Here is a 23,695-nt window from a genome sequence, read left to right on the forward strand (position 1 = left end):
ATTAGTGAAATGGAAAACAAAAAGAAATATTAATGAACGCACAAAGCTGGTTCTTTGATAAACTAGATAAATCTGTATTCAGACTAATTAAAAGAGAGAGAGAGAAATTGCCAATGCCATGACTCAGAGGAGTAGTATAGCTGCAGATTCTCCAGATATTAAAAGGATAACAGGGAATATCATGAGCATCTTTATGCCTCTAAATTCAACACGTTAGATGAAAGGGAAAATTTATTTGAAACTTGTGAATTTCTGAAGCTCACTCAAGAAGAAATATTCAAAAGATAACCTGGATACCTCTGTTCCTTAAAGAAATTACAATTGTGTTTAAAAACCTTCCTTCAGTGATACTCCCTGCCCAGAGTGCTTCACTGGTGAATTCTACTAAGTATCTGTTATATTTCAAAACTTTTTCGGACCTCCCTGGTGGCTCAGATGGTGAAGAATCTGCCTGCAATACAAGAGACCCAGGTTCGATCCCTGAGAAGATCCTCTGGAGAAGGGAGTGACTACCCACTCCAGTATTCTTGCCTGGAGAATTCCATGGACAGAGGAGCGAGATACATACTTGAGTTATTTACTATTGGAATGCTATAGCATTAGGAATTTGTATCAAAATATCATAGAGCAGATGAAAAAATAGAGAAGTGGATAGGCCAATAAAAGAAACAAAAATGGCAAAATATAGATAATTGAGCTGGGTTATAGGACAAGAGGGTTCATTATGTTATTCTCATTACTTTTGTTTATCCTTGAAAACTTCCATAATAATGAAGCTTTTAAGAGGTTAAAATTGATATTAATATAACATGATAAGTTGTATTATTCAATCACATACTTTTTAAGAACTCACAGTAACGTGGAAAAAGCCCAGGATGATAATGAATACTCAAGTGCATTATATATAATATTAATTTAAAATCATTTGAACAAATAAGCCAATGGAGTCTGAAATATCAAGGTGGCCTGTTATATAGTACATGTAGTTGTAGTTGGTGTGCAAACTTGAGGTCTGCTCTGAGTTCATGAGTTTCATGGCACTGATCCATTGTGAATTGACTTCAGTCAGTTTGAATGATCTCAACCAATAGTCAGGAAGATGCTATTTTATTCATAAATGACTAAATACTCATTTAATGACTAGTCAAGAAATGACTGTTAAAAAGATGAAGAATTTTTGAGAAAACTGCATTTTTGTTATATGCTATATAAAATTTATATTTGTCATACCTTAGGGGTAGATGTTTTTCCTTTTTAGATTGTTGATATATTTTAAAGTTGTTAATTAATTAATGATATTAATTCTGATGCTGTGCATGTGTGCTAAGTCTCATCAGTCATGTCTGACTCTCTGCGACTCCATGGCCTGTAGCCCTCCAGGCTCCTCTGTCCATGGGGATTCTCCAGGCAAGAATACAGGGGTGGGTTGCCATGCCCTCTTTCAGGGTATCTTCCTGACCCAGGGATTGAACCCGTGTCTCTTATGTCTCCTACATTGGCAAGGGGATTCTTTACCACTAGCACCACCTGGGAATCCTATCTTAGATCTTATTGTTTCAATTTTCAGTTTATAAGCATGAACTGAATTCTTGGCATATGTCAGATATGGGTATGTTTGTTTTTGTTTTTAAGGAGAGGTGTTTTTTGGAAGGTAGCAGCTAAAAAAATGCCCCAAATTCAGATATTTCCTTGGACCATCTCGTATTTAAAGAACTTTTTATAAAACATATTTTAAAAGTGCTTATGGCTGAAACTATGAAATGTTTTCTAAAGAAAAACAAAATTGATTTTTTTCAGTCAATTTAACATAAGTAAGTGAAAGAATGTTCATCCATGCAGCTAACTCAATTCTCGTCTTCCTTTTCATGTTTATTCAGAGACTAGAAATGAAAGATGAACTTTCTTGCCTTCTAAATTTCAAAACAACTGATCAATTTAGAATGTCTTATTCTAAAGATAGAATATATTATTTTGCTGCTTTTGGGGTGATATTGCTGTTAAGTTATAGATTATCATTTCATTTGTTTCTGATTAATCTGTAGGTACTTGAGTGGTATTTTGAGATGTGGAAAGTGTGTTCTTGAATTCATTCAGCTCTGAAATATTCCCTGTTGGGTAGTCCAGTGAGGACTCTGAAGAGGTGTTTGTAGGATGCTGTTGGTTCTTTTTAGCTTTTCAGGAGTTAAGAGTTGAGCCAGAAGCCAAGTTTTGAGAATTTAGACAATGATTCTCTAGGCCTGGTGTGATCCATTAATAGATTTTTTTCTTAGGAGTTTACAAGGGACAACAAGCCACTTATTGCTGTCATCAAAGCTGATAGTGTAACTGCTGGTCATAAGACTTTGGCAATTCACCTAATCTCTTAGCCTCAGTTTTCTCATCTGTAAAATGAGGATAATAATAGTATCTACCTATCTCTCGGGCTGTAGAGGAGGAGTGTTTGGCACATACTAAAGCAGCATTTGAAAAATAATAAAATAAGTAATTGTAAAAATGTTCATTATTACATACAAAACCTCCTTATAACTCTTTAGTCCTAATCACTCATGTTCTTTTATCAAAATAAAAATGTAGAATGATGTTCATGAAAATAAATCTCAGTTAAAAGCTTTTATGACCCTTCTTTCTACCTGAGTGCCAGTTCAGAATATTAAGATGAATAGCTGTCTGCTCTTCATGGGTTTGTTTTCTCCCCTTTAACCCACTGAACAACTGAAATAATATTTTAAATCATCAAAAAGTTCCTACCATAGCAATGCACTGAATCAGAGGAATATACCATTGTACCTCGTTTAAAGTTTTTTATTGAAATAGAATGGATTTACACTGTTGTGTTAATTTCCACTACACTGCAAAGTGATTCAGTTACACATATGGGCCTTCTTTTTAAGAAACGCTCTTTTGCATTATGGTTTATCACGTGTGTTGAATGCCGTAGGACCCCGTTGTCCGCTCGGCGTGTAGTGTTTGTGCCTCTCATTTCACACTCCCAGACCACCCCCCACCGCCCCTGCACTGACAAACACAAGTCTCTTCTCTGTACCTGTGATTCTCTTTCTTTTTCGTAAAAGCTCATTTGTGTCATATTTTAGATTCCACACGTAAGTGATGTTGGATGATATTTGTCTTCATCTCTGACTGACTTCACTTGCTGTGATGATGATCTTTGGTTACATCCATGTTGTTGCAGTGGCGTCTTTCACCCTTTTTTATAATCCTCCATTGTGCGTGTGTGTGTTACATGCCTGTGTGTGTGTATATAGGGCTTCCCCTGGGGCTCAGTGGTGAAGAATCCACCTGCAGTGCAGGAGACACAGGGGACGTGGGTTTGATCCCGGGGCCGGGAAGATCCCCGGCAACCCACCCCAGCGTTCTTGCGGGAGTATGCCCTGAACACAGGAGCCTGATGGGCTGTAGTCCATGGAGTCACGAAGAGTTGGACATGGCTGCAGGAACTGAGATGCACACACGTGTGTGTGTATACTGCACCTTCTTTGTCCTTCATTTGTCATTGAACGTTTCGGTTGTTTCCCTGTCTTGGTTATTGTGAATGGTGTTGCTGTGAACATCGGGATGCATGTATCATTTTGAATTATATTGTTCTCCAGATATATGCCCAGGAGTGGGATTGCTGGATCATATGGCAGCTTCACTTTTTGTTTTTAAGGAGCCTCTGTACTGTTTTCCATAGCGGTTGTACTAATTTATATTCCCACCAGCAGTATAGGGGGTCCTCTTTTCTCTACACCCTCTGCAGCATTTGTTATTTGTAGACTTCTTAATGGTGGCCATTCTGACTGGCGTAGGTATGTTATTACACAAATTAGTGACTTTGATTTTTATTTTTCAGATTAGTGTAGGCAGTGTCTACATAACCGGTAGCATTTTATCACCTTTACTTTTTTCATTCTACTGAGTCAGTGATATCTGTTCAGTGAGGCTACTGTCTTTATACTTTATAACTCTGTGACCCTTACTCTAGTTTTAATGTCTATTTGTGCTACATTTTCATTCCAGCAGCTGCCATAGCAGCATGTATCAATGTGACGCAAGCAAAATAAATGAATTATCTTTCAAATGACTCAGTTTGTGAAACTCCTAACAAATAAAATGAACAAATAAATTTCTTTGTTTTATCTATCCTTTGATAAAATTGTTGCTTTGAACTTTAATGTAAATATATAAATATTAAATGAAGAAAGTTGGCTATCTTTCTTGAAAGGACCGTTCTTGGATCTTGACTTCATATGTCATTTTACTTTGCTTATGTTATCCTCAGTTCACTCCTTGTGTTTTTATCACACATTGGTTGTTTGTAAATACAGAGTACTTCTGTAGGCAAGGATTTCAACTTTATTTATCTGGTCTCTAACACTTGAGGTCAGTCTTTATCCAAGAAAGATATTAGGAGATACTGCTTTCACGCTCTTTTTGACTTTTAGATTCATTCACACTGTGTAGTAACAGAAATTTTTTTTAAGGATCAGTGTGAGTCTGCTTCATTCGGTCTTGTGGTGTATATATAAATACACAATGATATCAGGCACGGATGGGGTCCTGTCTCTAAGTCGATAGAACAGACTACCTGAATTAGAGAATGAGATCTGGGGCTTGATAAGAATAAATTGTAATGAAACTTAAATGAGGAAATATACTACTGAGGGAAGGAAAGTGAGTGGATCTTATTTATTAATTAATTTTTATTGAAGTATAGTTAATTTACAATGTTGAATTAGTTTCAGTTATACAGCAAAATGATTCATTTATCATTTATTAATTTAAAATAAATATTATTGAGAATTAGAGTTAGAGTCTAGTTAATTTAAAAACATATTCAGTTGATTAAAACATTGACAGTTATATTCACTTAATAGTTTTGAGTTCCTTGGACTCAAGGAGATTACACCAGTCAATCCTAAGGGAAATCTGCCATGAATACTCATTGGAAGGACTGATGCTGAAGCTGAAGCTCCAGTACTTTGGCCACTTGATGCGAAGAACAACTCACTGGCAAAGACCCTGATGCTGGGAAAGATCGAAGGCAAAAGCGGAAGGGGACAACAGAGGATGAGATGGTTGGATAGCATCACTGACTCAATGGACATAATTTTGAGCAAACTCTGGGAGGTAGTGAAGTATAGGGAAGCCTGGTGTGCTGCAGTCCATGGGGTTGCAAAGAGTTGCACACAAATTAGCAACCGAAAAAAAAAAGTTTTGAACATTTATAAAATATTTAATGGTATTTTATTCTCAACTAATTCAGCTATCTTATTTAAATAGTTTCCAGTGCACCTGGGCAGCTTGGGTTGGACACAGGGAAGTCCCTACATATGTGCAATATTATATATTCACTTATACACAAACACACGCTGTGTCAATCATTAATCATAGAGAATCCAAATAATCATATTTTTCTTTACAGTTTTGTTTAACATTGTGCAGTGTTAATAATGATGGCCTAAGGGGCTCCTGGATGCTGAGGGAAAGATAAATTATGTTGCATCTTTATTGAAGTCACCGTCTTTGAAAACAGGGAATTCATTTCCATGGTAACTCTCTATTAGTCAAACGTAGAAGGTGTGTGTTCAAAAATTTTAACTTGGAATAGCAATATTTATTTGGACCTACATAATATTACTCTTTATTTCCCGTAATGATTTTTGGAATAGTTTGTTTGCGAGCTCCGTCTTCTCCCGGCTCGCTGGCCCAGTGAGAGAGTCCAGTAGTGTCCATTGACTGAAGGCAATTGAGCTCCTCATGTGTTTGCTCTCCAGCCCAGAGGTATCACAGGTAGTTACACAAAAGCTGTTGATCACAGTGTACTTACAAAACCGTCAGGAGCATCGCCGCTTCCCTACTGTAGACTTCCTTACAATTGATTGTCTCCCAGTGGGATGATAGGCTATCCACATTTTTCTCCACGAAAAAAGCTGCCCACTGGAGCTTTTTCTCTTATATTCACTAGTGGAAATGCTTGGTTATTATGTTTGATCAGAGGTACTTTTCGACATGCAATTGGCTATCAATCTTGGATCTTTAAAAACGAAACAATACCCCTGTGTCTGAGGAAGCCGACAGCAGCTCCGGATAGTTTTCCGCTTTCATCTGGCTCAGAGGAGAAAACAGTCTGTGAGCACCCTGGGTTTCCCAGACAAGGCGTGGGGCACACTCTGGGCGCTCCTCCTTTCTCTGGGCTGTCGCCATGAGCTCCCATTAGACTGACTATTTCTTTTCATCTGGAGGCTGGCCCGCCCTTCTTTCTCTCCGAGGTCCTGGGTCTGTTCACCCTCCCGCCCTCTCTTCTCTCCGAGCGCCCTCTGCTGTGTCACGGGGCCTTCTCTCTGCAGGCTGCGTTTAGCGGGAGGCAGGGAGGCCGAGAGAGGGAGGCCCTCTGGTGCTTCTTTCCCTCCTTCTCTGTCTCAGGTTGCGTTTCTGGCAACAGGCTTCTTCTCCTCCGTGATTCCAGCCCTGGACAGACCTCCCACAGCCCCAGCTTGCACTGGAAGACCAGGCCTGTGGTTTTCATGAACACTGAGTCTTCTTTCTTGTCTCTCTAGCCTTGGGGTGCTCGTGGCCTCCTGCTGTTGGAAAATCTGTGGCTTACATTAGCCTCTCTTCTCAGCTTCTACTTCATCAGAATAGCCTTTTTTTTTTTTTTTTTTAATGAAATTCCCTTCATGTAATTTAATAAATGCTTATAGGGATTTGTTTTCCTAGTGAGATAATAGAACATATTTCTATTTGCGTCATTCAGGGTTTCTTACATGAGAGCACATCTAAGAGAAGAGAACTGATATTTATCTCCCCTCTAAGAATCTTGTAACAATGAGATCAAAGCACAGAGCAGAGAATTGCACATTATATAACATTTAAATTAGACTTGACCTTTCCTTAGACTGGTGAAGGAAAGCTCAGTTGGTAAAGAATCTGCCTGCAATGTAGGAGACCCCAGTTCGATTCCTGGGTCGGGACGATCCGCTGGAGAAGGGATAGGCTACCCACTCAAGTATTCTTGGGCTTCCCTTGTGGCTCAGCTGGTAAAGAATCCACCTGCAATGTGGGAGACCTGGGTTTGATCCCTGGGTTGGGAAGATCCCCTGGAGAAGGGAAAGGCTACCCACTCCAGTGTTCTGGCCTGGAGAATTCCATGGACAGTCCATGGGGTCGCAAAGAGTCGGCCATGACTGAACGACTTTCACTTTCATTCCTTAGACTTTCTCTAGCCATACTCTATTCTTGGATCTAGATAAGCTAAAACTGGATAGATGGAAACAGCTAGCTATGTGATGATTAGGAATAATGAAGCTACAATTCTTGGTGATTCCCAAGAATAGGATAGAGGGCCAGATGCTTAATTATAAAGAGATAGTTTTTATATACCCTCCTTTTGCTTTGTGTGCGTCCTCAGTTGTGTCTGACTCTGTGCGACCCCATGGGCTGAAGCCCTCCAGGTTCCTCTGTCCATGGAATTTTACAGGCAGACATACTGGAGCGGATTGCCATTTCCTCCTCCAGGGGATCTTCCTGACCCAGGGATGGAACCCACGTCTCCTGCTTTGGCAGGCACATTCTTTACCACTGAGCCAGCTGGGAAGCCTATGTCCCTGGAAAGGGTAAAATTTAAATGTTTCTCAGTGCTGTAATATGTGCCAGTTCACAGAGGCAAATGTGAAGAGAAATATTTTACTAAGTAAGTTAATTGTTGTGAACTAGTTATTTGAGTTATTATTAGTTACCAGTTAATTAAAGTTGTATATTGGATGGTTTTGACTGACAATTAAAAATAACCTATTGCCGCATCAGTTGTCGTTTAGTCTCTCAGTCACATCTGACTCTTGCGACCCCATGAACCGCAGCACGCCAGGCCTCCCTGTCCATCACCAACTCCCGGAGTTTACCCAAACCCATGTCCATCGAGTCGGTGATGCCATCCAGCCTTCTCATCCTCTGTCGTCCCCTTCTCCTCCCGCCTTCAGTCTTTCCCAGCATCAGGGTCTTTTCCAGTGAGTCAACTCTTCACATCAGGTGGCCAAAGTATTGGAGTTTCAGCTTCAGCATCAGTCCTTCTAATGAATATACCATATCAGTACTTCTGTTTACTTTTTTATTTTTAGATCTTGGTCATGCTTTTTGTTGATGTAAGAAAGTATAAGTGACCCAAATTGCATAATATTCAAGTAAATCATAAATTTTGAAGTTTAAATTTAGTGCTGTTTAAAATTTCATCTCAATTACCTTTTCAGCTCAAAGATGGAAGAAAGTGGTTGAGAGAACAGAATTAATTCTTTGTATCAGAAGGTGGTGCTTTAATATATAAATCAAACATATAATTTCTATGCTTCATTTTTTAAAAATTTGCATTATCTAATAATTTCATGCTCTGTGTGATCTAATATCAAGGAAAACCTTGAAAAGGCCTTCTTTCTGAGTGCCATTTCTTATTGTTGACTGATATGCTGGGCTCCCCTTGTGGCTCAGCTGGTAAAGAATCCACCTGCCATATGGGAGACCTGGGCTGGGAAGATCCCCTGGAGAAGGGAAAGGCTCCCGACTCCAGGATTCTGGCCTGGAGAATTCCATGGACTGTATAGCTCATGGGGTCACAAAGAGTTGGATGCAACTGAGTGACTTTCACCTTTACTATACTGCCTATAGCGTAGTCATTAACCTAGAATTTTAGATCATTCACTTCTGGCTTTTAACAGTGAGTGTGATTTGTCAATTCCAAATTTAAATACATGTAAACCAAATGCTGTTGCTTCTTATAACTTTTTTTTTAGGACAAAGGTAAAGCTAAGTGAAACAAATGGGACCTGAGTCAATGTTTGTAGAGTTCCTGACTTGGATTTTGAGTGTGAATCCTTACATGCTCTTTAGAAAGTTTGAGTTTTCTAAGATTTTCCTTAGAGAGTGTTTATTTTTTTATTATTATAGGTGATTTTGGCAGTTAGATGATACCATGAATAATGAAATCCAAGTACAATGCCAGAAATGAAGATTGTGGAAGAAATAGTATTTTTTCCTACATGCATCCTGATATTTTTCTTTCTCACTTAGTAGGGGTGATCTGATTGATTCATTTTTAGATTGTTAACATCAGACTGGTTTTCCCTCTGAAAGGGGTATCTGAGGCATCATTGGAGAGCCGGCAGGAGAGGGGGTAGGGCAGGTGTCACGTACACATTTTGGGATGTTTCTCCTCACACAGACGGCTTGGAGGCTGAGAGGACTGCAGGCTGCTGAGGAATGCCTGGGTTAGCTGTGTTCCCCGAATGGCTCAGGGTGCCCTAGACCCTGGGTGAGCCCCAGAGAAGAGCTGTAGGTGCCTCCTGACAGGGCTACATGCTCTTCCTCCACGTGTTAGGAAATCTGTTTCTGGTTTGTGGAGGTGGGAGAAGGAGCAGTGGTTCTGGCGGTGGCTGGTGTCCCGGTACCAGGACTTTGGGCTCACGCTCTCTGAATAGTACTTGGTCATGGGTGAGAAGAACTAATGCCTGAAATTAAGTTTTGGGCACTTTTCACCCCGAACTTTGACTTTATTCTGAGGCTCAGAGATGAGAGTGTACACCTAAGAGATTTTCCATGTGACGATGAATATTCTGAACCAGGAAGAAAGAAATCAGTTACATATCCTAAGTCAGAAAGAAAGAAATAAAAGATATTTCATTTTAGAGAGTAGGTATACCATTTCTGTAAGATTTTTTTTTGGATGCCAGAAAATGGCAATATATGCTAGAGTATTTTTTTTTAATTAAAAATTGTTATTGTCATTTCTTTGTTTTACAGTTTCACACATTTAAAAATAAAGAATGGAATAATTTGACTCTTTGGCTTTAATATCAGGAAGTCAATGTAAGGTCACTTGGCATAGATATGATAAACTTTTGTCCTGGGCTAATGACATTTCGATTACTACTTTTAAAAATAAGATTGTAAAACTTTTATTTGGAATATATTTCCAAAACTTTTGGCAGATTGAAGTAGTATGATACATGGTTGCAAGCGATTGAAATGGGTTCAAAATCCCATGAATTGTCTTCTTTTAAAAAAAAAAAATCTGTGAACTTGGTATGAGAAAATGAAAGAGAAGTGCACAACCAGTCCATCAGATGAAGCAATCTCCCCTTGCTTGTTTCCTGTTTGATTTAATTTACCCTTAATTTATTTAAGCTTTGCTTTTTTTTTCTTATTTAAGTGAAGCAGTATGAATATTTTATTTCTTAATTGAGGAGAAATTCTGTTTCCTAGCACCTGCAGACTGAAGAAACTTGACAGGAGTTCTTAGTGCTGCTAACTTCAAGTGCTGTTTGGGTTTGTTACGAGCTCTAGAAATCTATGGAGGAAAGAAAGGGATTTGGTGGAAAGAAGAGTCCCAGAGAAAAAGTCAATTAGAGAGTGTGCCGCCTGCCAGACTGGAAGAGGAGGAGCGATCCCTTTTGAGTCTGTTTGGAGAAGCAGGGATGCAATTAACAAACGCACGTCTCTGCAGCAGTGATTAGAATTTTGGGTGAACTACTCAAAATTCCTGCCATACATATCAAAACTCTGTCAAATTACAGAGACTTCTTAAATGTTCTTCACTTTAAGAACAAATATGAAAAGAGATGATGCTTCTTGTTCTCAGATAACCTTTGATTGTATAGAATGAGAATTTTTTTTTTAATGTAATGCTTACATGTCAGTGAACTTTATGTTCAGATATATCACTTTTAGAAACATGTAGCTTCAGAGATGCAGATCCCACGTTTGATACAGTTACAAGAACAGAATCCTGGTTTAAGGAAACCTGAACCCATGAAGTTATTTTGAAAGTTTTGATCCTGATTTCAAGCTCATTCCACAGTATAGACATTTGATAGTTTGGTTTGATGCACCTAGTTCTGTGTGAGGCCACTGCTGACTCAGAAGTGCATAAGACATGGGCCCTGACCTGCATTAACTTGTGTTTGACTCCAGCAGGGGAAACACATACTTAATTAGGTTAAATTATAAAGCAGTGTGTGGTGGGAGAATGAGCCGCATCGGTGGGTGTACAAAGGGCAGAGTTTCCAACTCCGAACCCTGGGAGGTTTTACAGAGGGTGTGTGCTGGGGCTGTGAGCCTGAGTTGTGCTTTGAGAGGAACTGTAGCCAGCCTTGTGACTGCTCTGGGTGACTGCGGACAATATGCTTCTAATGCTTTGTTTTTAGAATCATGCTAGCCTGCTATCTATTATTTTTTTTATTGCTGTGGATATATATGCCCACTCAGTAGTTTAATCAGTAATTTTTTTTTTTTTTACTCACTGCAAATTGAAAGGCTAGTATGCTTGTACCTAGCCAACCTAATGAACTTAGCACGTAGATATATAATTAAGACTTTTGCATATTAAATTTAGAAGCATAAATACTGTCTGTGTGCTGATGAGCCCCACATCTATTTGACATCTCTCCTCGGATATTCAGGCATCTCAAAGGTAGCATTTTCAAAACTAAACTCTCTCCCTACCTTCCCCAAAGCATCTTAATTAATTGCAATCATACCTTCCAGTTGCTCAAACCAAAAGCCTTGGCGTCATCTCTGATTCTTACTTTTTCTCTCATGCTCCATAACTCAGTTGTCAGAAAATTCTGTCGATTCTAATTTCAAATGTATCCAGAATCTGGTCACTGTATACTGCCTCCGGGGGCTGTCACTGTGGCCCAGGTCTCTGCTACTGCCTGACTTCATTAATTCATTACAGCCTCTCTGCTCCTTTGCTTCTAGTCCAAGACTCACACAGGGGCTAGAACGATGCATTTAAAATGTAAGTTGGATCATGTCACATACCTGCTTAAAACCCACCGAGTCCCCAAATTCCGCAGAGCAAAAGGTGAAATTCTTAACTTTGACCTGCAAGGCACTGGACAGGCTGCTGTCTCCGCTCTGTCGTTTGGCCGTCCTCCAATTAGCGTTCCTTCTGCTCACCCTGCCCCGGGAGCTCTGGCTCCTTGCCGACGCTCTGAAATCTTAGACTGGCTCCCATCACAGGGCCTTTGCTCTAGCTCTTGCCCCAGACATCAGAATGGTTTTGTTTGCTCCTGCACCTCCTTCAAACTTCTGCTTATGTATCTTTTCAGTGAGATCATTCTTGACTGCTTGTTTAAAATTACACTGCATCTTCCTCCCTTCCACTGTTCTCCATCTACCTTGCCTTTATTTTTTTTCTCTATAGTATATACTTAACCACCTTTTAACAGTATATAATTTGCTTACTTACTGTTTCCACCATCCCCTTCCAACTAATAATATAAGCATGCTGTGTACAGGGATTTTTGTCTGTTTTGTTCACTGCTGTATTTTTAGCAGCTGGAATGTTTTCTGGTATACAGTAGGTGCCTAATAGATACTGACTATATGAATAATATTTTTAATTAATGTTCTTTTTTGAGTGATTAAAGAGGCTGAGCTTTATAAATTATTTTTACACTTTAAGTGAAAGTGAAAGTGCAAGTGTTAGTCACTCAGTTGTGTAGCCCACCAGGCTCCTCCATCCATGGAATTCTCCAGGCCAGAATACTGGAGTGGGTTGCCATTTCCTTCTCCAGGGGATCTTCTCAATCCAGGGATCGAAAACAGCTCTCCTGCATTGCAGGCAGACTGTTTATCCACTGAACCACCAGGAAATACCCTTTCAGTAACTGGATTTAAATATGACTTGCTCTGCACTAGGGAAGTGGTTCCCTGTTCAGAATGGATCAGCTGGGTATCTTTTTCAGAAGTAGTGATGGTTATTAGTATCTTTTAAAAGTTTTCCCATATGATCCTAACGTGCACCAAGGTTGGAGCCACTTGCTCGCTAAAGTGTGAATTCACTAAGTGTGAATGAATGAAGGAGAGTGAACCATCACTGCTATAGCAGGGATGCAGATTTGGATTGGCTCAAGCATTAAGATCAGATGTCAGATGTTTGCCACGAGAGATTGGTCCTAACTAGCACAGCCCAGGGGGGCTGGTAGGAGAGGAGCTAGGGAAGGGTGAGGGAAGGTGGGGTAGATGGAGTGGACCAAGGGCACTCCCAGTAGCTGTAGCAGGAAGGAAAGCTCGTTCCCCTGCTCCCTTGGCAGCTGTTGGCAGTTGATTTCTGTCTAAAGGGCATAGTTCTGCTGGGGACTGCCTAGTTAGTAATTTGTGTTAAAGTAGGTATATTATATTTCTGAGACTCACTAATTTTTCTTCTTTCTGAAGTAATCAGGAAGTGAGTTCAGTTTTAAATAATGAGTCCAGCTCTCTGAGCACAATGAGAATAACTTCTTGAAACTTGGAGAAAGAGATTTGAGCTATTTTAACTTAGCCTATCAGGGAATGGTAGGGATGGAGAGTGAAGGGCTTTGATATGTACGCTCTGGAATTCTTGTCTACAGTTGAAATGGTTTCTGTTTCCTGAAAGTTTCAGAGAAGGTGGGAGATATGATCATAGTTATTTAAGCAATATTTATGTGACTGGTAATGTGGCCAGGAGTTGGAAGGGACGGCTCTAAGGAGGAGCAGTGAGTAAAAATGTCCTGGAAAGCAAGACAGAGCGCGAATAGAACGGTGAGAGATGGCAGATCCAGCAGGAGAAGGGCAGGAGACCCCGCCAGCCTTGGGCTTAGAAACAAAGCAGAGAGACCGCAGACCAGTGTGATGAAGAAGGCAGTGGTTGGAAGTGGTAAGAAGGAGCCAGAGGGTTCCCGTGGTAGCTCCTGCGGATGCGATAAGCGTCCTGGGCCTTGGAAGTCTCCTTTTCGTGGTTAGGATTGGAAATTGTTAGTCTCTGCCGGGCTCTCGGGCAATGAAAAGCTTTCAGTTACAGGTTGAGGGTCTCAGTTCTGTGAGGCACTGGGAAGGATTTCCCTGATGTCCTCAGTGTGACTTATTTAGCTTTTATTACTATTTCTGCTCTCGAGTGTCAGCTGTAACCAACCAAACTGAGGTTCGACCTAGTTGGTGAGCAGGACAGATGCCCCTCATCCCCCCCCCTTGGACAGCCAAGTTCTCCTCTAGGTGTGGAACCCGTCGAGAGCTGGAAACCTTCCTTTGCCCCTGCCCGCTCCCAGCACTCTCGGTGTCCTTACCCTTAGTTGTAGTCTGCCATGCGCACACCACGCCTCCCTCCCTTTCTCCTTTGTCTCCCTCGTGGTTCCAATAGGCGGCTCGCCCCAGTTTTCTTACAGGGGCCCCTCTCTCTACTCCAAGCCTTTGGGCCCCCCTGCGGTCCCCGTCTTGGCAGTCTGACCGGTGACGGGCAGATGAGTGTGTGTTGCCGATCCACAGCACCAGCGGCCTGTCTTCACCTTGACGTTGCTCCCTGAAGATTGCAACTGATTGCTCTGAAACCCAGTCCTGGTGACGCCAACATCTGCAGGGCTGGCAGGAAGTAATTTAGGGACTAGTTGACATTTGAACATGGTTAACTATACAGAAGTTTTTATCCTTTGCAAAAGTTATCACCTCCAGCTGGCTTCACGTAAATTATCCTCGCTAGTCTGAACCAGTGGGACCCCCCAGCCCCCGCCTGTGCCGAGGGCGCCGTGAGTCCTTGCCCCTTGCTTCACCCGCTGTAGTCAACCTGCACAACTGAGGATTTGGTTTCAGTTTCTACTTTTCCAGAGTCTTAAGAAAATTTGGAAGCCATTTGAGGTCTTTTTATAATCCTCCAAGTCTGTGTTTCCTAGGTAACATTTTAATGTCTCATTTTGTTCTTAAGTACATACACAGCCATACAGTCACTGACTAATTTAGCCTTTAACCTGAATTAGCTATAAATAATATTTTTTTTCTCAATAAAAGCGGTATTAAACTGAAAGTTGATTTACCTACAGTCTACATTCTGACTTGGGTTTTTTTTCAAATACCTTACTAAACTGTTTAAAAATGGGAACAAAGCCCATCAAAGATCTTGGTTGTATGGCTTCGCTTATTCAAATCCTCTGTGATTTGTGTAACCCAAGACTACCAGTGAATTTGTAAGAAAAGTCAGTTTAATTAAAATGTCAGTTTTCTAAATGTAATTATTTGTTTCAGACTTTGAAGGATTATGTTGGGTAGCTTTTTATGAAACACTGGAGGGCACTATTATGAAATTCCCATAGCAAGGCAAGGAGTATGATGAATTTGACAGAGCTGTTTGTGGCGTTCTGAATAAAAACGCCACAGCCCGTAGAGGTGCTCCGGATGTGTCTTATAATGTTGCCGGTTACCATGGCTTAGCCTCCTGGAGCTGCTTTGGATGCTGTCATTTTTCAGGTTGAACTGGCCAATATGGTCACAGGGAAGGCTTCATGAGCAATGTCAGCGACTGTCAGCTCATGAAAAAATGGGCCTTAATTGAATCTGAGGGCAAAATGCTCTTCAAGATCTCACTAGAGAGCTGGCATGGGAGAACCAAAGTAAACCTTTCTCTTCATGTTTGAGTTTGTGCTCCACTGAAAGAGAAAAAATGCTTCACTTATGGACAATAAACCCAGGGCAGTGTCAGCCCCAAGTGTCACCATCTGACCCACCCTGCCCTGAGGAATGGGCCTGGAGGCAGGATTTCCAAAAGCTTAGGAGTCAATCAACTAGAATTAGAGTTTTATCACATGTAGATAGTTTCTGGAATTGTGACTTCTTTCTGTTCTATTCTTTCTAGATGATATCTTTGGATATTCCTAAGTCCGAGAAATAGGTTTGCTATCATCTCTCCCTGTTATCAGCACTTTAATAAGTTATTCAAACCTCAGTTACCTTCCCTAATTTAAGGGGACCCAACTGGAACAAGTCAAGCTTTCTTTATTACAGAACTTGATTGTATCCTCTCACCGTGTGCTGGTGGAGGAAGTCATTTTTCTACTGTGGTAAAATGTACATGAGAAAAATTTACCTTTTAAGCCATTATTAAGTGTACTCTTCAGTTGTATCAAGTACATTCACAGAGTTGTGATGGGAAATTTTACCATGAGGGAAGCTAAGAGATAAAGTTATAATTCACATAACAACTTTGTGTGAGAAGCTGTGCTAGACCCCAGAATATGTGTGTGTAGGAGGTACAAAAAAGATCTTCAGACTCAGATAATCACGATGGTGTGATCACTCACCTAGAGCTAGACATCCTGGAATGTGAAGTCAAGTGGGCCTTAGAAAGCATCACTACGAACAAAGCTAGTGGAGGTGATGGGATTCCAGTTGAGCTATTTCAAATCCTGAAAGTGATGCTGTGAAAGTGCTGCACTCAATATGCCAGCAAATCTGGAAAACTCAGCAGTGGCCACAAGACTGGAAAAGGTCAGTTTTCATTCCAATCCCAAAGAAAGGCAATGCCAAAGAACGCTCAAACTACCACACAGTTGCACTCATCTCACATGCTAGTAAAGTAATGCTCAAAATTCTCCAAGCCAGGCTTCAATAGTAAGTGAACCGTGAACTTCCAGATGTTCAAGCTGGTTTTAGAAAAGGCAGAGGAACCAGAGATCAAATTGCCAACATCTGCTGGATCATCGAAAAAGCAAGAGAGTTCCAGAAAAACATCTATTTCTGCTTTATTGACTATGCCAAAGCCTTTGACTGTGTAGATCACAATAAACTGTGGAAAATTCTGAAAGAGATGGACATACCAGACCAGCTGACCTGCCTCTTGAGAAACCTGTATGCAGGTCAGGAAGCAACAGTTAGAACTAGACATGGAACAACAGACTGGTTCCAAATAGGAAAAGGAGTACATCAAGGCTGTATATTGTCACCCTGCTTATTTAACTTATATGCAGAGTACATCATGAGAAATGCTGGGCTGGAAGAAGCACAAGCTGGAATCAAGATTGCCAGGAGAAATATCAATAACCTGAGATATGCAGATGACACCACCCTTATGGCAGAAAGTGAAGAGGAACTCAAAAGCCTCTTGATGAAAGTGAAAGAGGAGAGTGAAAAAGTTGGCTTAAAGCTCAACATTCAGAAAACTAAGATCATGGCATCTGGTCCCATCACTTCATGGGAAATAGATGGGGAAACAGTGGAAACAGCGTCAGACTTTATTTTTTTGGGCTCCCAAATCACTGTGATTTGGTGATTGCAGCCGTGAAATTAAAAGATGCTTACTCCTTGGAAGGAAAGTTATGACCAACCTGGATAGCATATTAAAAAGTAGAGACATTACTTTGCCAACAAAGGTCTGTTTAGTCAAGGCTGTGGATTTTCCAGTGGTCATGTATGGATGTGAGAGTTGGACAGTGAAGAAAGCTGAGTGCCGAAAAATTGATGCTTTTGAACTGTGGTGTTGGAGAAGACTCTTGAGAGTCCCTTGGACTGCAAGGAGATCCAACCAGTCCATCCTAAAGGAGATAAGTCCTGGATGTTCATTGGAAGGACTGATGCTGAAGCTGAAACTCCAATACTTTGGCCACCTCATACGAAGAGTTGACTCATTGGAAAAGACCCTGATGCTCAGAGGGATTGGGGGCAGGAGGAGAAGGGGAGGACAGAGGATGAGATGGCTGGATGGCATCACTGACTCGATGGGCATGAGTTTGAGTAAACTCCGGGAGTTGGTGATGGACACGGAGGCCTGGCATGCTGCGATTCATGGGGTCGCAAAGAGTCAGACATGACTGAGCGACTGAACTGAACTGAGGAGGTATTTATGTGACTGGATAGAATTTTTTATGATTTTGCATCTTCCTAGTGACAATGATGCAGGATAATTGGGAAAATAAAGTGACGCTGTATATGTGTCATATGTGACCATATTTAACAGTTCACACACGCACATGGTTACAGGAAAATTCATCCTTCAAAATAGTTTTTAGCAGCCCTGTGGTTCTATTTCATGTATCTGATTTTGCTGAGGTACAGACAAGAGGCTACTGTCAGGATATGAGCTCAGCAAGCAACTCACAGAGGCTACTTGATTCTATATGTCAGGCGAGTATGCTCCTTGGTTCTGTCTTGTAACAACAAAGATTTGGAGTAACGAACATTAAAGCCCTCTGCGCGTCACAGCTCTCGGGTCTTGGACAAACTGTGTTATAGCTCTTAGACAAATCAGTGTTACAGCTCTATTTTATTTAGAAGATAGCAGGAGAATTCATCCTTGAAGTGTGAGGGCATGCCAACCCAAAGACATGAAGAGAAGAGAGTGGAGGAGCACACCAGCACTTGGGGACCGGCGGGGAGCGGGGGGCGTGGGGAAAGAGAAAGAGCGTGCTAGCAAATGGGGAAGAGAGAGAGAGAGAGTGCGGAGAGCGAGAGAGGGCTTTGGCTCCTCTTTTTATATGTTTTTCCCTCCCCTGGGCCTGCCCTATGCAAATTGGCTTAGCCAGGAGTGCTGTTTGTTCTACCTGAAGTCCTCACTCTGGTCCTCGGACCTTCCTTTGACCTTCCTCTGTTCTATTTTCACGGGTTTTTCCCTTCCTTGTCTTTTAACCACCGCCATTTTGGACTCCTTTTCCCTATTCTAACTACCTAACATATACATGTTCCCAGGACAGTAGTGATGAAAATTTTTTGGGTGGTGGGATCAAAAATACCCTGTAAAGAAGACTAACTATAAAAATAAAGTGGCTTAAGAAAATGTTTTTTTTTAATTAAGATATAGTTGACAATATTAGATTATGGTAATACAACATAGTAATTCAAAATTTTAATAGACTATACTCCACTTATAGTTGTAAGAAAAAGGTTTTCTTTTTTTTTATATATAGAAAATAGAGTACATTACTGAGGGGAACATTAGATTGCTGTGAGAAATATCAATAATCTCAGATATGCAGATGACACCACACTCATGGCAGAAAGTGAAGAAGAACTAAAGACTAAAGAGCCTCTTGATGAAAGAGGAGAGAGAAGAAGCTGGCTTAAAGCTCAGCATTCAGAAAACTAAGATCATGACATCTTATCCCATCACTTCATGGCAAATAGATGGGGAAGCAGTGGAAACAGTGAGAGACTATTTTTTTGGGCTCCAAAATCACTGCAGATTGGACTGTAGCCATGAAATTAAAAGACACTTGCTCCTTGGAAGGAATGTTATGACCAACCTAGACAGCATATTAAAAAGCAGAGACATTACTTTGTCAACAAAGGTCCGTCAAGTCTGATTTTTCCAGGAGTCATGTATGGATGTGAAAGTTGGACCATAAAGAAGGCTAAGCACTGAAGAATTGATGCTTTTGAACTGTGATGCTTTTGAACTCTCAAGAGAAGACTCTTGAGAGTCCCTTGGACTGCAAGGCGATCCAACCAGTCCATCCTAAGGGAAGTCAGTCCTGAATATTCATTGGAAGAACTGATGTTGAAATTGAAATTCCAATTCTTTGGCTACCCGATACGAAGAGCTGACTCATTTGAAAAAGACCCTGATGCTGGGCAAGATTGAAGGTGGGAGGAGAAGGGGACGACAGAGGATGAGATTGTTGGATGGCATCACCGACTCAATGGACATGAGTTTGGGTAAACTCTTGGAGGTGGTGATGGACAGGGAGGCCTGGTGTGCTGTGCGGTTCATGGGGTCACAAAGAATTGGACACAGCTGAGCGACTGAACCAGAACTGAACTGAAAGATTTTGAGCTTCCTTGGTGGCTCAGTGGTAAAGAATCTGCCTGCCAATGCAGGAGGCATGGGTTTGATCCCTGGGTCCGGAAGATCCCCTGGATGAGGAAATGGCAACCCACTCCAGTATTCTTGCCTGGAGAATCCCATGGACAGAGGAGCCTGGTGGGCTACAGTCCATGGGGTCCCAAAGAGTCAGATACAACTTAAGTGAATAAACGAACAGCAACTGAAGATTATAAAAACTTATATTGCTATGTATTTTGTATTTTATGCAGGTTTTTTTTTTTTTAACTGTTCCTTTTGTTACTGAAGAAAAATTGTTTTGTTCAATGCCAGCTGCTTTATTTATGGGGAGAGGTAAAGACTAGGGCCATGTTTCAGGTATAAAGTTAGAGCCCATGGGCCCACCACTTCCGGGCCCTGGGTGTGAGGTTGACCGTAGTTTTCAGACCGTGAATGAGGAGGGTCTCGGGGAAGGGGGAGCAGGGAGTTAGCCCCAGTTCGACTGGTCAGCTGTCTGGAGGTGCTGAGACAGAGCCGTCTGGGGTTTTATCTTCTGTGTTTGACAAAGGTGAGTCTGTTCGCTTTCCTTATGCTTTGTTTGCCAGCTGCCTATGCTGCTCTGGTGTTGGGAAAGTCTGTGATGCCTTGAGGAGGAGCTTCGTGAGAACCGTTTCTCCTTTCCGGGTCCTGCCTCCATTTTCTTGTGTTGTCCTGAGTCCCACCCTGAAGGCGGCTTCTGTGAACATCTCCTCTTTGAGGCCGGCCGCAGAGAGGTTTTCCTAAACCTCATTCTGAATGCTCGGAGTTGAGCCCTTGGTGACAGAGGCCTGCCCTCAGTGAGAAAGCGTCCTTTGCCGCGGGGGCCCTTTCAGTGTTTCCCGCCCATCGCCCCCACGCGGCTCCCGGTGGCTCTGACAGGCGGCAGCGATGAGCAGCGTGAGGCGTCTCTGAGAGAGGCCCTTTCCATCTTTCCCGCCTCTCGCCCCCCCCCCCCCGTGGCTCCCGGTGGCTCTGACTGGCGGCAGCGGTGAGCAGGACTAGGCCTCTGAGAGCGAGGCCATTCCCGTCTTTCCCGCCCCTCGCTCCCGGTGGCTCCTGGTGGCTCTGATGGGCGGCAGCGGTGAGCAGCATGAGGCGTCTCTGAGAGCCGGGGCCCTTTCCGTCTTTCCCGCCCCTCGCTCCCCGTGGCTCTGACTGGCGGCAGCGCGACGCCTCTCAGAGCTGAGGTGGGAGGAGGGTTTCCCACGCCGCCCGGCTCTCAGAGCGGCTCTGTCCAAGCCTGGAGCCCCCGGCCACACACGGACGTAGAAGAGGTATAAACGAAACAGCACCACGTGAGATAACAAGCTCAGGCCCTTCGCCCTCTGGTCCCGGTTCAGATCCCCAGTGGCCTTGTGAGACGAGTGGTTACAGTGTTGCAGAGCAGAGAGAGAAGACATGTCGGTCACCGCGGAAGGTTCTCTGTAGAGTGTTCCTTGTGCTTTGTCCTGCAGCGGCGGGGATACCAGCGTCTTCTCTTGGATTTGAAGCTCAGCTGGCTCACTGTTCTGAGGCCTTTGGCAGTCAGGTTATGCCCGCAAATCAGGAATCCCCTGCTCCCCCTACAGAAGGACTTGAGGGCGGCGTCGGGCAGGCCGGCCTGTCCTGGAAGGGCTCCCTGATGGCGCTGGAAATGCCCGCTGCTGGTTCTCCGCTGCTGTAAGAAATGCCCGCACACACAGCAGCTTAGAACAGCACAGATCTGTTACCTCATGGCTTACTAGTCAGAAGGGCAACACAGGTCCCATCAGACTAGAATCATCTGCACTGTGTTCCTTTCTGGGAAATTGAGATATTTTCTCTTCCCTTCAGGTTTTTGAGGAAATTCGGTTTCTTAAGTTGGTAGGTCTGAAGATCCAACATCTTGCCAGCAGCTCTAGAAGCCGCCCACATTCCTTGGCCCCTGGCCCTCTTCCTCTAGACACAAAGCCAGAGAAGGCAGGTGGAACCTCTTTCACAGTTTAAATGTCCTCTACATCTTCTTCTATCACATCGCTGACTTTAGCTGGTAGAGGTTCTCTGTTGCTCTGAATAATCTAGGACAGGCACCTTATCTCAGCATCCGTAACTTTAATCTTATCCACAAAATCTCTTTTGCCATATAAGGTGGCAAATGAGGGCATAGATATCCTTGGGAGTGGTGTTATTCGGTCTACCAGATGCAACCAGATTAATTCTTTGCATGTTATTAAGGAAAAATAGCTTATTTGAGATATAGTTTATTTGAAGAAGATAATTAAGAGCCTGCCATCTTTATCCACCTTGATAAAATATCATCAAGATACCTCTGAATTAACAATTTGCTCATATTTTATCTTTTTTTAAAAAAGAAAACCTGTACAAAAATGGTATTATCATGAAGATAAATATCTGAAATCAATGTTAAAGAAAATAATCCTGTCAAATTGTAGGTAATTAATGTGATTGACTTAACAGCTTTCCCACATATTAGAATGCTAGCTTTTGATTATTATGATGCCTTAATAAAATCTGCTTGATTTTAATGTTTGTTGCCATTTGTTCACCTTAGATTTCTGACTAATTTCTTATTTATTATTAAAATATTATGTAACCATTTAGTTTAATCTAATGATTCTAGACTATAGTCTATTATTCAGTGCAGTGATATTCTGTAATCGATTGTTCTTAATAGTTTTTGAGGCTGTAGTAGTTATCTTTCTCATCTTTGATTTTATTTTTCTCATTAGCTAAGAAACCTTTCCAGCTTGGACCTACGTCATATCACTGAACTGGATAATGAAACCGTGATGGAAATTGTCAAGAGGTGCAAAAATCTTAGTTCTCTCAATCTCTGCCTGAACTGGATTATAAATGACAGGTAACCACCTTAACATCTTAAAAACACTTTTTCAAAGGGAAGCTTGTGTTCTGTGTACCAAGTACTGACTATCATTATAATAAGGCATGTCTACTCTAAGGAAAATGTGATATAGCCATGACTTTTAAAATAGATATTTTTAAGTTTTGAAAAAACATTTAGAAGTATACTTTTAACCCATCCAGTTTTGGGGCTTCCCTAACGGCTTGGACAAGAAAGAATCTGCCTGAAAGAGGAGACCCAGATTTGATCCCTGGGTGTGGAAGATCCCCTGGAGTAGGAAATAGCTACCCACTCTAGTATTCTTGCCTGGAGAACTCCATGGACAGAGGAGTCTGGTGGGCTACAGTCCATGGGGTTGCAAACAGTTGGACACTACTGAGTGACTCACACTTGTTTATATTTGCAGCAGAGTTTATGTGCTAAGATTCATATGTTTGTCTAAACAGTTAAAACAACAGAAGTCTATTGAATCTTCTGTCACTCATCCAAAACATTGTTTGTCACTTTAATATTTTTGCTACTTTTTGTGGTTGATTTTACTGTTCATTTATCAAGGAAAATGGTTCTGAGAAACTGTTTCAAACATTATGCATTCAGATCTTTTCTCTAGGATGACATTTTGTTTTCTGTATAAATAGAATTTGTTTTGAACGTTACAGTCATGTGATGGATAGTTTAATACGTAGTGTAAAGATGTGTAAAATGTTTTAAAAATAAGCATTTAAAAATATTTTAAAAATAGTTTTAAAAATAAACAGTGATAATTGATAGGTTAATTTTTCTGTGAAATATTGCATGAGGGGGGAAAAATGAAAGAACCCTTGAAAATAGACTTCTTTGTAGTGAAAATAACTGCAGAGTACCACTGTTCTGTGCTTACTCTGTGCTTGTCCGACTCTTTGTCACACCATGGACTGTATAGCCCGACAGGCTCCTCTGTCCATGGGATTCTCTAGGCAAGAATACTGGAATGGGTTGCCACGCCCTCCTCCAGGGGATCTTCTGACCCAGGAATCGAACCCAGGTCTCCTGCATTACAGATGGATTCTTTACCATCTGAGCCACAGGGAGTCTTATTGCTGATTAGTTTAGGTGGGTTCTTAAATATAGGCATGAGATAAGGTTCTTGCTCAGTAGCTTTTCAAGAATAAATAAGTTTTAAAAAAGGTCACCAAAAGTATATTGCTTTCAAAATAGAAAGCACTATTTCAGCTAAAATTAGAACCTATTTAGATTTAAATGTTTTTTTGTAAAATAGAGCAGCAATTTATAAAGTTTTTGTCAGA

The 23,695-nt window shown here is 41.6% G+C and overlaps 1 protein-coding gene across 1 annotated transcript in view; it reads left to right on the forward strand.

The window, feature by feature from the left end:
- LOC122439416 (F-box/LRR-repeat protein 17-like) overlaps positions 1-22,603 on the forward strand; it is a 165,248-nt gene extending 142,645 nt beyond the window's left edge. Inside the window, exon 6 of the mRNA XM_043464461.1 lies at positions 22,276-22,603. Within this exon, the coding sequence (XP_043320396.1) occupies positions 22,276-22,410 (135 nt within the window). The 3' untranslated portion in view covers positions 22,411-22,603. The remainder of the gene's footprint in view (positions 1-22,275) is intronic.
- Positions 22,604-23,695: the final 1,092 nt, after the last annotated feature.

This window comes from Cervus canadensis, chromosome 4, assembly GCF_019320065.1.
Source record: "Cervus canadensis isolate Bull #8, Minnesota chromosome 4, ASM1932006v1, whole genome shotgun sequence".
Classification (NCBI taxonomy): domain Eukaryota; kingdom Metazoa; phylum Chordata; class Mammalia; order Artiodactyla; family Cervidae; genus Cervus; species Cervus canadensis.